Here is a 14,111-nt window from a genome sequence, read left to right as displayed (position 1 = left end):
CTCACAAATAGGGTTGAGAATTTTGAGAGGCCATTTGTGCACAACTCTAATATTGAACACCAACATCTATAAACCACCAATATCTATTTTCTCTTCCTGAACTAATCAAGACTTTGTTTGGATGGGAGACTGGCATGGACATGAATTCTAAACTGTAGCTTCCATTTTAAATTCCAGAGATATGCATTGAGAAGTATAATTCCAAGGTGATTGGTGTAAAAGTCTGCTCTGACTTTGTAGACATGAAAACGCCTTTGTGGTACTAAAGAAAACAAATATAACTCAAGACCTTGTATCAGATGGAGGTATATTCGGGTTTGTAGCATTCATAGCCCTTTGTAAGCTAGGACTGATTTGGTTGCATGCTGTTGAGACCTGTTGTGCCGGAGGCGATAGAGGTCCCAGTCTTTGAACCATCATTGGACTGCTGGTGACTATTAAATTGTTGCAGCTGCTTTTCCCAAGGGATTTGCACCGAGGCCCATAGGCAAGCTCCCCTAAAAATAAAGGAAAAATAAAGGAAAATAAAATTTTAAGTCACATTTTTCACATGAAAAAAACTAATGTACCCATAGCATCCCCACGCCCAATCTGTGGAAAGTTAGGAAAAAGCAGAAGATTGTTGACACTTTGTTTTCTTGTTTATAATTCTAAGAGATTGCAGAGTCTGCAAAGAACTAGTCGTGGAAATGGAAGATACAGATTTTAAAAACAGAGGGGAACAAATCAAAGTGAACCAGGTCTATCCATATTCTTTGGCAAGTTAAAAATATCAACTATAGTTTTTTATCACTTTCACATTTTCCTATTCTTTCTTCCATTCTTTCTTTCTATTCATATCCCTTAAAGATTTGTTTTGAGATGATTTGACTGGAAGCTGCAAATCCATTTATTCCAAGTTATGATTCAAACAACAACAACAAATAATCCTTCATGAGATTAACTCTAATGACATAGTTTAAAAATGTTTTTTTTTTTAAATTAAGTTTGTGTCTCATTTCAGCTTCTGGATTCTAAGACCAAATAACATCCTACATTTTAAGTAGGTTTTTGCAGATGTGGAAGTAATTTCCACATCTCTATTCATTGCGACCATGACATGTGTGAAGCTGTAATTCAAGAATCTCAACAGTGGTGACCTCAGAGATCATGGATCAAATACACCAGTCACATTGTAAAGTTTTTCTTATACCCACATGCGGGAATTGATATTCCTTTCATAAGAAAAAACTGTGATTCTCACAATTTCAACATGAATTTTCAATGTTAAATTACACACAGAGACATACACACCAACTGCCCCATATTGAGGGATTTGCACTAAAATCTTTACAGTCAGTCTACTAACTGCTAATTTGAGCAACCTGAATAGATCAATGCACAAGATGCAACAGTGCAAATTACAAGCGCTGGCAGCTTTCCAATCCACCTTTTAACCCAATCCTAACAAGATAATGGCAGATTTCCTCAGTAAACTGATTTAATATGGCATAATTCTCTGCCAAGTATTTCACAGTAAAAATTGGGGAAACATTTTAAAGACATTTTAGTGAACAACAGATTACTACTCTGAAATGCTGTAGTGACACCAATGGACCCAAATAAACGTATTTTTACAGAAAGAAGATGTATGTTTAGATAAGTAATTTGAAAACACAATAAAGATAATCTTCCATGATGAAAATACTTCTGTACAACAATCATGTTCCTTCCATGCTGAGGAACATGTGCCTGGCTGAAACACCGGGCTCATCTACACCAAGCAGGATATTCCACTATGAAAGCAGTATGGAAGCGGTATATAAAAGGCAGGAGCCACACCAAGCAGGATATAGCACTATGAAAGTGGTATATGGTATGTGTCATTGGGCCCCAACAGTTGTCAGTGCACTACAATACCGCTATAAAGCAGTAGTGTGGCTCCTGCCTTTTATATACCGCTTTCATACCACTTTCATAGTGGAATATCCTGCTTGGTGTAGATGAGCTCACCTTTTTTTGTTTAGTGCAGGAAGCATTTGGACATTGTCAAGAATATCTTCGGGAGTATGTCCTTTTGACTGAACCCACTGTGCTCACCTAAGGCTGCAATCCTATACTCAGTTACCTACAAGAAAGCCCCAATGAAATCTTTGGGGCTTACACTGGAGTAGACATGTATAGGATTGCACTATAAATGATAGAGTGTAGTCCTGTTCTGATTGCTTGTGCGATCAAAGGCTGTGCTGGAAGTAGTCAACAGAGAACTTTTTCTGTCACACTGTCCAGTTCCCATCCTGTGGAATTTCTTCTCTGAGGAGACTCATGAGGACACTACCATGAGACTTTAAGGGCCAAAACAGATATTACTTTAAATATGTGGCTTACATCTATATCTTTGTTCCTTGTTACTTTAGAGTAGGCACAGGGGCCCCAATCTAGACTGGAAACCTAATGTGGTAGATAGGGGGACTTTTAAGATGGGGGTTCTACACCTAATCTAGAGTAATCATGAAAAAGGGCATAGCTGCTAGACTCAGTTTTAAAATAATGTCCGTTTTGGCCGTAAGATTTTTTATTTTATTTTGCAGTTTGAGATAGTTATAGTAGTTTTTTGTGCTGCTGTTATAACTTTGACTGCCACTGTGATTTTTGTTCTTATTGTTGGACTTGATCTTAATATTTATCTTATATTTATATTGTAAACTGGCTAGGGAGCTCAAATAAAGCAAAGAGGCAGCATAGAACATTATACTTCTATGATTAAACACAAGTGCCACATAAAATGTGTGAAGTGTGTCATTCCTGAAAAAGTGAGATGATTGTGAAAGATAGTGGAAAGGGAGAGAGAGAGAGAAAAAACATGAGAGAAAATGCAAAACCATTATTCTCTCTATCTGCCTAATCACTTGAACCTAAAACTGTGCAGAAGAGGAAGTGTATAGAATAGGGCAGCCTTTCCCAACATGGAGTTCTCAGATGTTTTGGATTACAGCTCACATAATCTCCAATCACTAGTCACACTGGCTGGCTGGGGAATGATAGGAACTGAAGTCCCAAACATCTGGAGGGCAACAGGTGAGGAAAGGCTGGAATTAGGGTATACAAAGTCAATAAACCTGTATTTTTCTAAGGTTGCAAAAAACAGAAAGACTGAAGAAGAGGGTTAGATTTATCCTCTTGGCAGTAACACACTAATTTGGAGCAGGAAAGATTAAAAAAAAACCAAAGGGCATGTCCAAAGTGATAAAATATTTGAACATTCAGCACCACAGAAGATGGACAAGTTTAACTTTTGCCAACTTTGGAGGATGTTGCTACAGCAGTAGAAGAAACTCAATTGTCACTAGATATTATTTTGCCATTTTGAAAGCTTAAATATGCTGTGAACAAATAGAAAGAAAAATCAGCAAAGAAAAGTTTGAAAAGGAATAAATGTATAGTTTAGCTATCCAAATTCATTGGGATTTAAAACAAAAACAAAAAACAGAACGGGTAGCCTTGAAAAGAACAACTTTATCTCAGAATCTTGGCAAATGCAAACAGAGACTTTCCTATTTCCTGCATGGCAAAACAGTGCCACTTACATGCTATCTACAAATGTTAAATAAAAGCAATGTTCATTTAACCTGAATTCAAAACATTTAGCCAATGACAGTGAGGTTATCAGGTTTCTTTTAGGGGTGGTGACAGCATCACAGGTTCTAACTGTTTAAACGGAACATTTGAAACCATATAATTAGACAGCTTGTACCTGATTAAACATGAGATCATCAGGAGTTAAATGTCAGAAATGTTAGCAGTCAGAGAACCTTTAACACAGGCACATAATACACACGATTTTGATATGTAATCTTGCAGTCCCTCCAGCCACTGGGAGTTTAAAAGTGAGTAATATATTTAAAAAAATAGCAAGAAGAAGAATTTATTTCTAGAAGTAGGACCATGGGAGAATTAAACCACATCTAAGTAAAAAAACTGCCCCAAGGGTGTTCCTGACACAGATTCCACAGGAAAAAAATCTGCAATGGGTAGGAATCTGACATTATATTACATACATACAATGCTGTGGTGTGAATTTTAAACGTATAGTGGGTGGTACATGGGATGAGAGCCTTTTAAACATGAGTCAGCCATATGGAACTCAACCATGGATAAATGCTTTCTGGCAGTTTCCACATGGCTGCCATTACATTTAAATTAGCCCTCTCAGATATTCATCTCTCCTTTTTTTCTTTTTTCTTTTTTGAAAGCCTAGAAACTCCAGCTGAAACGGTGGGTGTAATTCAGAGAAAGTGAGATGTGCCAAATAACAATGAAACTAACTGTACCACTAAATATTAAATTGCCAGTCCTATGGCCCCACTACATCAATGGCAGCTATGCCAAGGCTAACCCTGGCATAATCTGGTCATGATCCTATGCATTCACAGAGCAAAACAGAAAGCACAAGAATAGTTATAGAAAGAAGAGACAATTTAATTACATCGACAGACACTCCCACATTCCCTGGCAACTCTGCCAGAATTCACCAATCATGATATTGTACACTCACAATACCACCACATTAGACATGCAGAAAAGACATCATCAATGCACACATCAGCACAGAGAGACAGCACAAACACCATGATGATGCCACCCTACCCAGTTCACACAATATGCAGAAGTCCTCTGCCAGGAAATGTTCACAATTGTCAAATGACCCAGCGTGTATGAGGGCAACAACAAAGACGCACACCCAAAATACATCTAGCTCTCCCAAGTGCATATGTTAGTTCCCTCCTCCCTCCACTTCATGCAGCTCATTGCCTTGTTTATCACAACAGCAGTACCCGGCAGGGGACAGATTTAGGAGGATATTGAACTATCGGGCCTCAGCATCCTTTCAGCACTCTAATGGCTACGGCCAGTCAACAGACTATCAGCCCTGGTACAATGTTGTGGTAGGAAGTCCTCTGACACATTGGGTGCCCCACCCCAAAGGCAGCTGAGATAAGTAACAACAAACAAGGTAAGAGAGAGCCCTTAACTGTTGACCTGCATTGCCCCAGAGACAAAGCTGACACAGTCGTGGCTTTTACGTGCAGTATAAAACAACGTATTTTTAAAATCAGATTGTGAGTACCTCTTACTGAGGCAGAAAGGTGAGATATAAATCCCATAAATAAATAAATACATAGGTGCTCACTACAGATGGTTGGGGAGTGATTTGGTACTCTTTCATTCCACATATCTCAGTCTCATACCAAAAGTGGCTGTTGCAGTCTCATGATGTCTATATAGGGATTCACTTGCTGGAGGTGATTGGTTGGATCCAGATTTAGTCATGCTTAGAGCAGATCCATTGAAATTTATTGGACAAGTTAAGTCCCATTGTTTTTCGCTTTTGTGAAATTGCACAAATTTCAAGGCAGAGCAATAAAACTAAGGGGGAAATTATTGAAAATTCATGGCAGCGGACATTCACTCCTTCACACTTGAACAGAACTAGAAAAAAAGTGAAAGCATTCAAGACACTCTCTCTGTTCTTTCTTCAAGATTTTCAGGGGGGATTAAAAATCTATCCTGAGGCAGAGAATGCTCAGAAGGGATGAGGGAGAATGGTGGCGGGGCTAATGAGATCGCAAGGAGAGGCAGGGTTTTTTGGCACTCTTGCTGGCTGGCTCTCCAGTCATTCCCAACAACCCACAATAAAACTGCACTGCTGGTTCAGATGTCACAAGAGAACAAGCCACCCTAAACAACCCTACAAGAAGCCATGGTTTATCAGGGTGGCATGTTTGCAAACAACCAAACAACCAAAATGGGAAAAATGGTCCAGGTTCAGACATCACATTAAGCCACCCTGCAACCATTCACAACCCACTATGACTTAGTATGATGTATGAACCAGGTCACTGTCTGTCTCTTGCTCTTTAGCAAGTTACTAATCAATAGAGGACTTCTCTTATCCCATGACAACTGAGTCTTTAGTGAGGAACTTTGTCAAAAGCCTTTTGAAAATCAAGGTAAATAATGTCTATTGGATCACTCTATCTACATGATTGTGGACAATCTCAACGAATTCTAAACAGTTCATAAGACAAGATTTACCTTTGCAGAAGCCATGTTGATTCTTCTTCAGCAAGACTTGTCTACTATATGCTTGATAATTTTTATCTTTAATAATGCTTTCTACCAATTTACCTAAAACAAATGTTAGGCTAACCATCCTGTAATTTCCTGGATCCCTTTTGAAAAAAATGTGTTACATTGGCTATTTTCCAGTCTTTTGGCACAAAGGCTAATGTAGGGATACTTTACATATTTTTGTTAGAAGATCATCAGTTTCATATTTTAGTTGTTTAAATACTCTCAGAAGGATACCATCTGGACCTAGTTGTTTCTTTGTATTCAATTTGTCACTAAGGTCTATTTTGACACCATTATTTTCCTCAGTGGAAGATCTAGGACTCCCTTCCTTTCTCACCAATATTTTTTCCAGCAATGTTTTTCCTTCCTGCAAATGCCAGTTCAGGCATGGCTATCTGCCCTACTTATCTTCTGTAGTGAAGACAAACACAAAGTGCTGTTGCACCATGTTCTGTTTGTGGGTCCCTGGTTGACAGCTGGTTGGCCACTGTGTGGACAGAGTGCTGGACTAGATGGACCCTTGGTCTGATCCAGCATGGCACTTCTTATGTTCTTAATTCATTACTCTTTTCTGCAATCTCCTTATCCTCCCTTACTATTCTTTTAATTTCCTTGTCAGCTAATGGTCTGACTGCCTCCCTAGATAGTTTCCTGTTTCTGATGTATTCAACGGATTTGCTAGTTTATGGAGAATACAGTGGGTGGAATGGGAATGGTAAGTAATGAATGAGCTTAGAAGGAATCCTATGCTCCCCAAGCATTTGTTCCCACTGTGCCATGATGTAAGTCAGGCTAAAAAGAAGAGATGGCATAGAAGTTAAAGCTTTCCCATTGAAGTCAATACAGAGCTTGACTTTCTTTCCCCTCTTCTCTCACAGCCACAATGGAGGATAGGATTCAGGTCAAATGGATAACACTTGTCTTCTCAGAACTGAGGCAGGACTCCAAGCACTAACACCCACCTGCTATTGCAGTTATTTGCCTCCATGGGGTTGTAACTCAGGACGAGCATGAAAGCAGCAGCCAGCTGAAGGAAAGACCCACTTTAGGGGTAGGTGTTATTACTTCTGTAGAAAGTGAAGATTCTTTTTCTTTAAAAAAAAAAGTTGTTTACTAGCAAGAGGAGCCCTCAAGTGGAGGATGAAATTGACAAGGACATTGACAAGAGGGGGATATGGCTATGCTAGGCTTAATAGTGAACAGGCACTTGCGCAAGGCCTATATCAAATGTGTTCCTGCATTCACAAGTATTCAGAAACCTAAATCTTTCTAGCAATCTAATGCAGGAGTGAGGGGAGTTTCCCTCATGAGTTGGCAACCCCTGCAGAGCAATTGCAGAAAGGTTGCTGATGTAGGGAACAAAGAAACAAGGATTTCTGCTAAAAAGACCTGTCAGATACATGCTGTCAAATACATCCTAAAGGACTGAGGGAGAAACAAGCTATGGCAAGCCATTGAGCTGGTGATCCTCTGTCAGAAGCGATGGACAAGTCACCCACCCACTGTAGCTTATTCCCAGGGTGGCTTAATACATCATGTGAAAGCATGGAGTAGGGGGAAAAAGACCACTTCTTGCAATAGAGGGCTCTAAACAATGGGATCCCCCAAGGATCTCTATTTGGACCAGCGCTTTTTAACTTGTTACGGAGGAGCAGTGAAGTGGCCAAATTTGTTAATGACAGCAAATTATTTAGGCTGGTTCAAACAAAAATGGATAGTGAAGAGTTTCAAAAGAATCTCTGGAAATGGGGGAGTGGATGTTAAAATGGCAAATGCAGTTCAGTGTAAGAAAGTGTGAAGTGAACACATTGGGGCAAAAACTCTTAACTTCACATACAAAGGGTCTGACCTGGTGGTGATTGCCCAAGAAAGAAGTCTTGGAGTTGTGATGGATATCTCAATGAAAACTTTGACCCAGTGTGCAGATGCTGTGATAAAGGCAAATTCCATGTTGGGGTTCATCAGGAAAGGAATAAAAACAAACTGCCAATATCATAATGCCATTATACAAATCTATTGTATGAGCACACTTGAAATACTCAGTACAGTTCTGGTTACTGCAACTCAAAAATGATATTGTAGAACTGGAAATGGTGTAGAAACAGGAAACTAAAATGAACAAGGCATTGCAGCAACTCCCCTATAAGAAAGGTTTATAATGTTTGGGCCTTTTCAGCTTAGAAAAATGGAGAGGAAGTGGGGAGATGACATAAATGTATAAAATCATGCATGATGTGGAGAAAGTAGATAGGGAGAATAATACTGGAACTTGGGGTCATCCAATGAAACTGAATGGTAGGAGATTCAGGACAGATAAGAGGAAATACTTGTTCACTCATTCATTTCATTTCAGTTATTGCATTTTTATACCGCCCAATAGCCGATGCTCTCAGGGCGGTTTACAAAAATTAAAAACTACAACAAAATTTAACAATGTACAAATAAACAATATCACAATAATATTCAAAATATACTAAATACACGTGTACAGCAAAACAAACCAGATAAGGAGGGGGGGGGAAGCCTTCAGCTCCAGCCTTGCTTTAAAGTCTCCAGGTGGGGGGGAGGGAGGGGAGCAGGTGGAATAGCTCACCCTTGATGTTACAGCATTTCTCCCCCAGAAGCAGCACTCAGCACATAAACTGTGGAATTTGCTTCCACAAGATTAGCGATGGCCGCCAATGTAGATGGCTTGAAAAGGGAATTAGACAAATTCATGAATGACAAGGCTATCAATAGCTAGTACTCAATCAAGATGGCTATATATTGCCTCCACTATCAGAGGCAGTGTGCCTCTAAATGACAATTGCTGGGGAATATAAGCAGGGGGTGCTACTGTGCTCATGTCCTGCTTGTGGGCTTCCATGGGCATTTGGTTGCCTACTGTGGAAACAGAAAAATGGAACAGTGATGCATTTGGTCTGATCCAACATTGCAGTTTGAGACTGATAAACAAATGGTCAAGGAACACCTACTTTCTTTGAATGAGTTCATATCTCCAGGGCCTGATGAACTGTATCTTAGATTAATAAAGAAGAACTCTCAAAACCACTGTGTATTATCTTGGCAAAATCATGGAAGACGTGTGAAGTGCCAGACTGGAGGAGGGCTAACGTTGTCCCTATCTCCAAAAAGGGCAAAAAGGAGGAACCTGGGAACTGTAGACCAGTTAGTCTGACATCCATCCCTGGGAAAATTATGGAACAGATTATAAAGAAGTCAATCTGTAAGCACCTTGAAAACAATGCAGTGATTACTAGAAGCCAGCATGGTTTTGTCAAGAACAAATCCTGCCAGACTAATCTGATCTCATTCTTTGATCAGGTAACCTCTCTTGTGTATGAATGCTGTAGACATAATATATCTTGACTTCAGCAAAGCTTTCTACAAAGTACCACATGACATTCTGATCAGCAAACTAGCTAAAAGTGGACTAGATGGAATAACTATTATGTGGATCCATGGTTGGCCACAGAATCAGACTCAAAGATTGCTTATCAATGGTACCTTCTCAAATTGCGGGGAGGTAATGAGCAGGGTACCACAGGGCTCAGTCCTGGACCCAGTGCTTTTCAGCATTTTTATTAATTACTTGGATGAGGAAGTGCCGGGAATACTTATCAAATTTTCAGATGACACAAAATTGGGTGGGGCAGCTAATATCCTGGAAGACAAAAACAAACTTCAAAGTGATCTTGATAGACTGGAGTGCTTGGCTGAAAACAACAGAATGAAATTTAATAGGGTTAAATGCCAAATTCTACATCTAGTAAAACCAAACCAAATGCAGCACCATGTACATTGATGGTGCTATATAAATAAATAATAATAATAATAATAATAATAATAATAAATGTACAGTTACAAGATGGGGGCTATTTGGCTCAGCAATACTAGAAGCGAGAAGGATCTTGGAATTGTTGTAGATGTGGCTGCAAAAAAAGCAGTGATGTAGCTGCATAGACAGACATCACATCACTCTGGGGCCTGGAGTTTCTATGCCAGAATCAGCTGTCTTCCAGAAGTGGCAATGCTGGCATGGATGTCAGCACACAAATCCCCATCTCACTGCTTCCTGATCATGCATCTCATAAAAAGGAAATGTGGGGAAATGTCTTTGTCCCTGGTACAGAGCTATTAAATATGTATTCAGCCTGAAACTATTGGGACTAGTTTCCTAGTACGTATTATCAGCACTGCAGCCTTAGTCAGCAAAGAGATCTTTCTCCTTTCTTACACGGGTTTTTAAAAATGTGTTGAGTGACATGATTTTATCTCAACCACACCAGAACCATTTAGGTGCCACCTTAATGACGTCAATGTGCAAATGGAGTAGCTGCAAATGAACAGTGAGAGTTTCATTTCAAACTGATGTGCTACATATAAATCAAAACTGTCTTCATCAATAATTAAGCATTAATAATTAACGAGTGCAAACAGAAAAATACTTTATGGAAATGTTTTAATCTGTTCAGTTCCTCATTCCTCAGTCTGCCTATTTTGCTGTTTCTCCTCTTTAGTTAGTTAATATCTAAGCCTTCGTCATCTCTGACACGCAACTAAATTCCACAATGATCTTCAAAGAATGTGGCTTTCATAGAGATTTTTGTTTTCTTTATTGCTGCAACTTAGGACATTTGTTTCATATAAATCTTTCCCCTCATCCCACAAAAGACTTTTATATCTTACAGAAAAGTTTCATTGCAAAATCTAATGAAGTTTTTGCCTGCCTGCGCAAACCTCAGCTCTTGGAAAAAAATTCTCACATCCTCTAATGGAACCATCCATAAAGTATGTCACTCATAAGGAGGGTGGGGAAAGGCTGAGATATGGTTAAAAAGGAGATAAGTGTGACAAGGTGTGACATGTAATCCTAATATTCAGTAATACCTCCCTATATATAATAAATGGCCCTGAGCCAGCTAAAGTGAGATGTGATTGTCACATTGAAAGCAGTCAGACTTAAGCTGAATGTGACCAACTTGTTTCATTGATTATGATGGGATTCAGTGACAACTAGCTTTAGCTGGTTCTGACAAATGAACCACACATTACACTTAATGTGAATCATGTAACTACGACTTTGTTTTCTGTTTTATTCATTAAGGAGGAGGGATTCTATTGTAAATGCAGTGCATGGTGAAGAAAGGCTTTCCTCTTCCCCAGCATTCAAAATGGAAAAGGCCTGCCGTGCACAGTTAGGAGTTTTAGGGGGAAAGTGCCCATTGTGAACCGCCCAGAGAGCTTCAGCTATTGGGCGGTATAGAATTGTAATAAATAAATAAATAAATAAATAAATTGTGCCAATGTTGTAAAACCACAAAATGTTTCTGTAGGCCTAGCAGAAGACCGTAAGTCGGGTGGGTCTGGACTATACCACTTCAGACTGCAGGTGAGGATTTACATGATGAAAGGTTCTGCTGTATAAAATAGCTTCCTGCACATTAAAGCACAATTCCTTGTCCAGCAATTTAAGTTAAAGGATATTAGGCAGCAGGTCTGAGATCTTGGAAGAAGCACTGCCAGTCAGAGTTGACAATACTGGGCTAAATATACACAATGGTCTGACTCAGAATTAGCAGCTTCATATGGGGCCTGTCCTTCCTCCTTGGCATGCTTGTTTTCTCTCTATAAGAACCAGTATGTGTGAATGTGTGTTTGTGTGTGTAGGAGCATTCCACCACTTTATTATCTTTTGCATGTCACAACAACCAGAGTTTTTTAAAATCCTGGGTTATTGTGAACAAAATGGGAATGAGACAGCATGCTGGTTCCTACCACCCCATCACACCCACTGCAAGTGGGAGGAACTAAACAACCCAGGGGCACTCTGTCCCTAGGTTGTTAAGCATGAAGATGCTTTGGGGAAGAGACAACCGAGAGTTGGAACCCATGGTTAACCCATGGGTTCAAACTCAAGGTTGTCTCTCCCCTAACAACCCAGAATTCCTGGTTCATACACCACACTTAACCCAGTGATGGAGCAACCCCAGGTTGTTTAGCCCAGTGGGAGCGATTGGATGGTGAGAACCAGCACAACATGATCGCTCCCACTTCATTCACAACAACCTAGGGTTTTAAAACACCCAGAGTTTTTGTGGCATTCAAACCAGGCCACTCTCTCAGGCATTTTAATGGTTTATATTTTTAAATACTATTGGGAGTTTGCTATATTTTAAATCACTGGAAATGAAGTTTTTACTTTGCTGTTTTTATTGTAGTTTTTATTGTGTATTGTGCTAGTTATGTTATTTGTTTATTACTTTTAACTGGCATATTGTGTATTTTATTATTGTTTTGTTTTAAATTCAATTGTAAACCACCTAGGGATAAATCTTATGAAGAACTATATATAAATTCTTTAAATAAAATAAATAAAATAAATATGAACCTAAGAAGTGCCATCCTGGATCAGACTGACGGTCCCTCTAGTCCAGCACTCTGTTCACACTGTGGCCAACCAGCTGTTGACCAGGGCCCCACTCATGTTCCCCAGCAACTAGTACACACAGGCTTACTGCCTCAGATACTGGAGGTAGCACATAATCATCAGAGCTAGTAGCCACTGAACATATGTGAACACTTCTAGTATAATCCAGGCACAGATTTATCAGTTCATCCACTGTTTGGGAGAACAGATGACCTCAATGTTATTGCGAGCATTAATCACACAGAAAAAGCAATACCTGGATGCTTTGCACAGCCATACAAGAAAAGTTGTCCCTTATGCTTAACCTACAACTGCTGGTGTCCCCTGTTAATCCGGCACAATCCCAATTAGTAAACCATATTGCTAGTATGAGTTTACAGCAGTGGCAGATCTATTAGGATTCTTTAGGTTCTCTTTGTTCTGCTGATTCCAGTCAGTTGTGATATATAGAAATAGATTTTATATATATTCTTTTAATTTGCATTTTTAAAAATAAAGCTGAGCAAAGCTGCGATGTCATGCCCACCTGCGTCGTCTCAACTTCACCTGAGACGCCCACAAGCTACCTGACAGGACTATCCATGCTATTAGCACCTAGAACTACTTCAATCTCCCCTGTGCTGATGATATGTGTGAGGGTTTTGGACTACTGCTGCTGCTCCTGTCTCACCTTTATTCTTTAGGCTCCACAGTCCAGCAACCTAGCCCTGTTTCCCATTCCGCTGCCACTATTAATTGTTTTCTCTTCAGTCTCTCCTCAACAGACCACACCAGTTGTTTAAATGTAATTGGAATTTCTTAACCTAAGTAAGTGCGTGAACATAAGCTTATTGGTTTCTTCAGTTCAAATGCGTCTGGTTACAAGGTTCTAAGCACATTGGTTTCTGTCAGTTCTTTCTTACAAGGTTCTACTATATAATACTACTGTCTATAACTCAACTATCTTCATTCTCATATAATCATCCACTTCTCCTTACCCCACTTCTACCCCAATCATCACCCCACACTCTCTGTCTCATATACTTCTCCCACAGAATCCTACACTTCTGTCTCTTATCATACTCCTTACTTAGCTGTCTTGCTTTCAGCTCACACTCTCTATATAAAACGCTATATTTCTCCAGCTCCTCCCACTCTCACCATCCAATCAGCACTCAGGCATTCAACCCCCCTTATGAACTCAAACTGTGGAAATAAATGGTAAGTACATTGAGGCCTACTCACTTCCTGGAAGTTTATGCATAATATATAAAATCTTAACTTTGCATATATTTACATTTAATATATAATAGGTAGCTGAACATCACAGAAGCCAAAAGTACTTTTCTGTGCATTGAATTGCAATAGGAAACCTCCCTATTGTGCCACCTTTATATTGCTTGCAGAACTAAATATTTCAGGACCTTGCACACCTATTTATTTATTTATTACATTTTTATACTCCCCAATACAGTCAGTATATTAATATATTTCTCAGAACTTGGGAAGGCTTACAACAGGAGCTTCAAGTCCTGCTTAATAGAAAGAATAGGAGGAGCCAAGAACATTAGTTAGACCTAAAACAAAC

General features: G+C 39.4%; 1 protein-coding gene across 1 annotated transcript in view; it reads right to left on the bottom strand.

The window, feature by feature from the left end:
* GLIS3 (GLIS family zinc finger 3) overlaps positions 1–14,111 on the bottom strand; it is a 161,910-nt gene that overhangs the window by 121,377 nt on the left and 26,422 nt on the right. The window contains exon 2 of the mRNA XM_063128554.1: positions 290–497. Within this exon, the coding sequence (XP_062984624.1) occupies positions 290–497 (208 nt within the window). The remainder of the gene's footprint in view (positions 1–289; positions 498–14,111) is intronic.

The sequence above is a fragment of the Elgaria multicarinata genome, chromosome 6 (genome assembly GCF_023053635.1).
Source record: "Elgaria multicarinata webbii isolate HBS135686 ecotype San Diego chromosome 6, rElgMul1.1.pri, whole genome shotgun sequence".
In the NCBI taxonomy this organism is placed as follows: Eukaryota; Metazoa; Chordata; class Lepidosauria; order Squamata; family Anguidae; genus Elgaria; species Elgaria multicarinata.
Note: the sequence above shows the minus strand (reverse complement) of the source record. Positions and strands in the feature narration are given on the sequence as shown.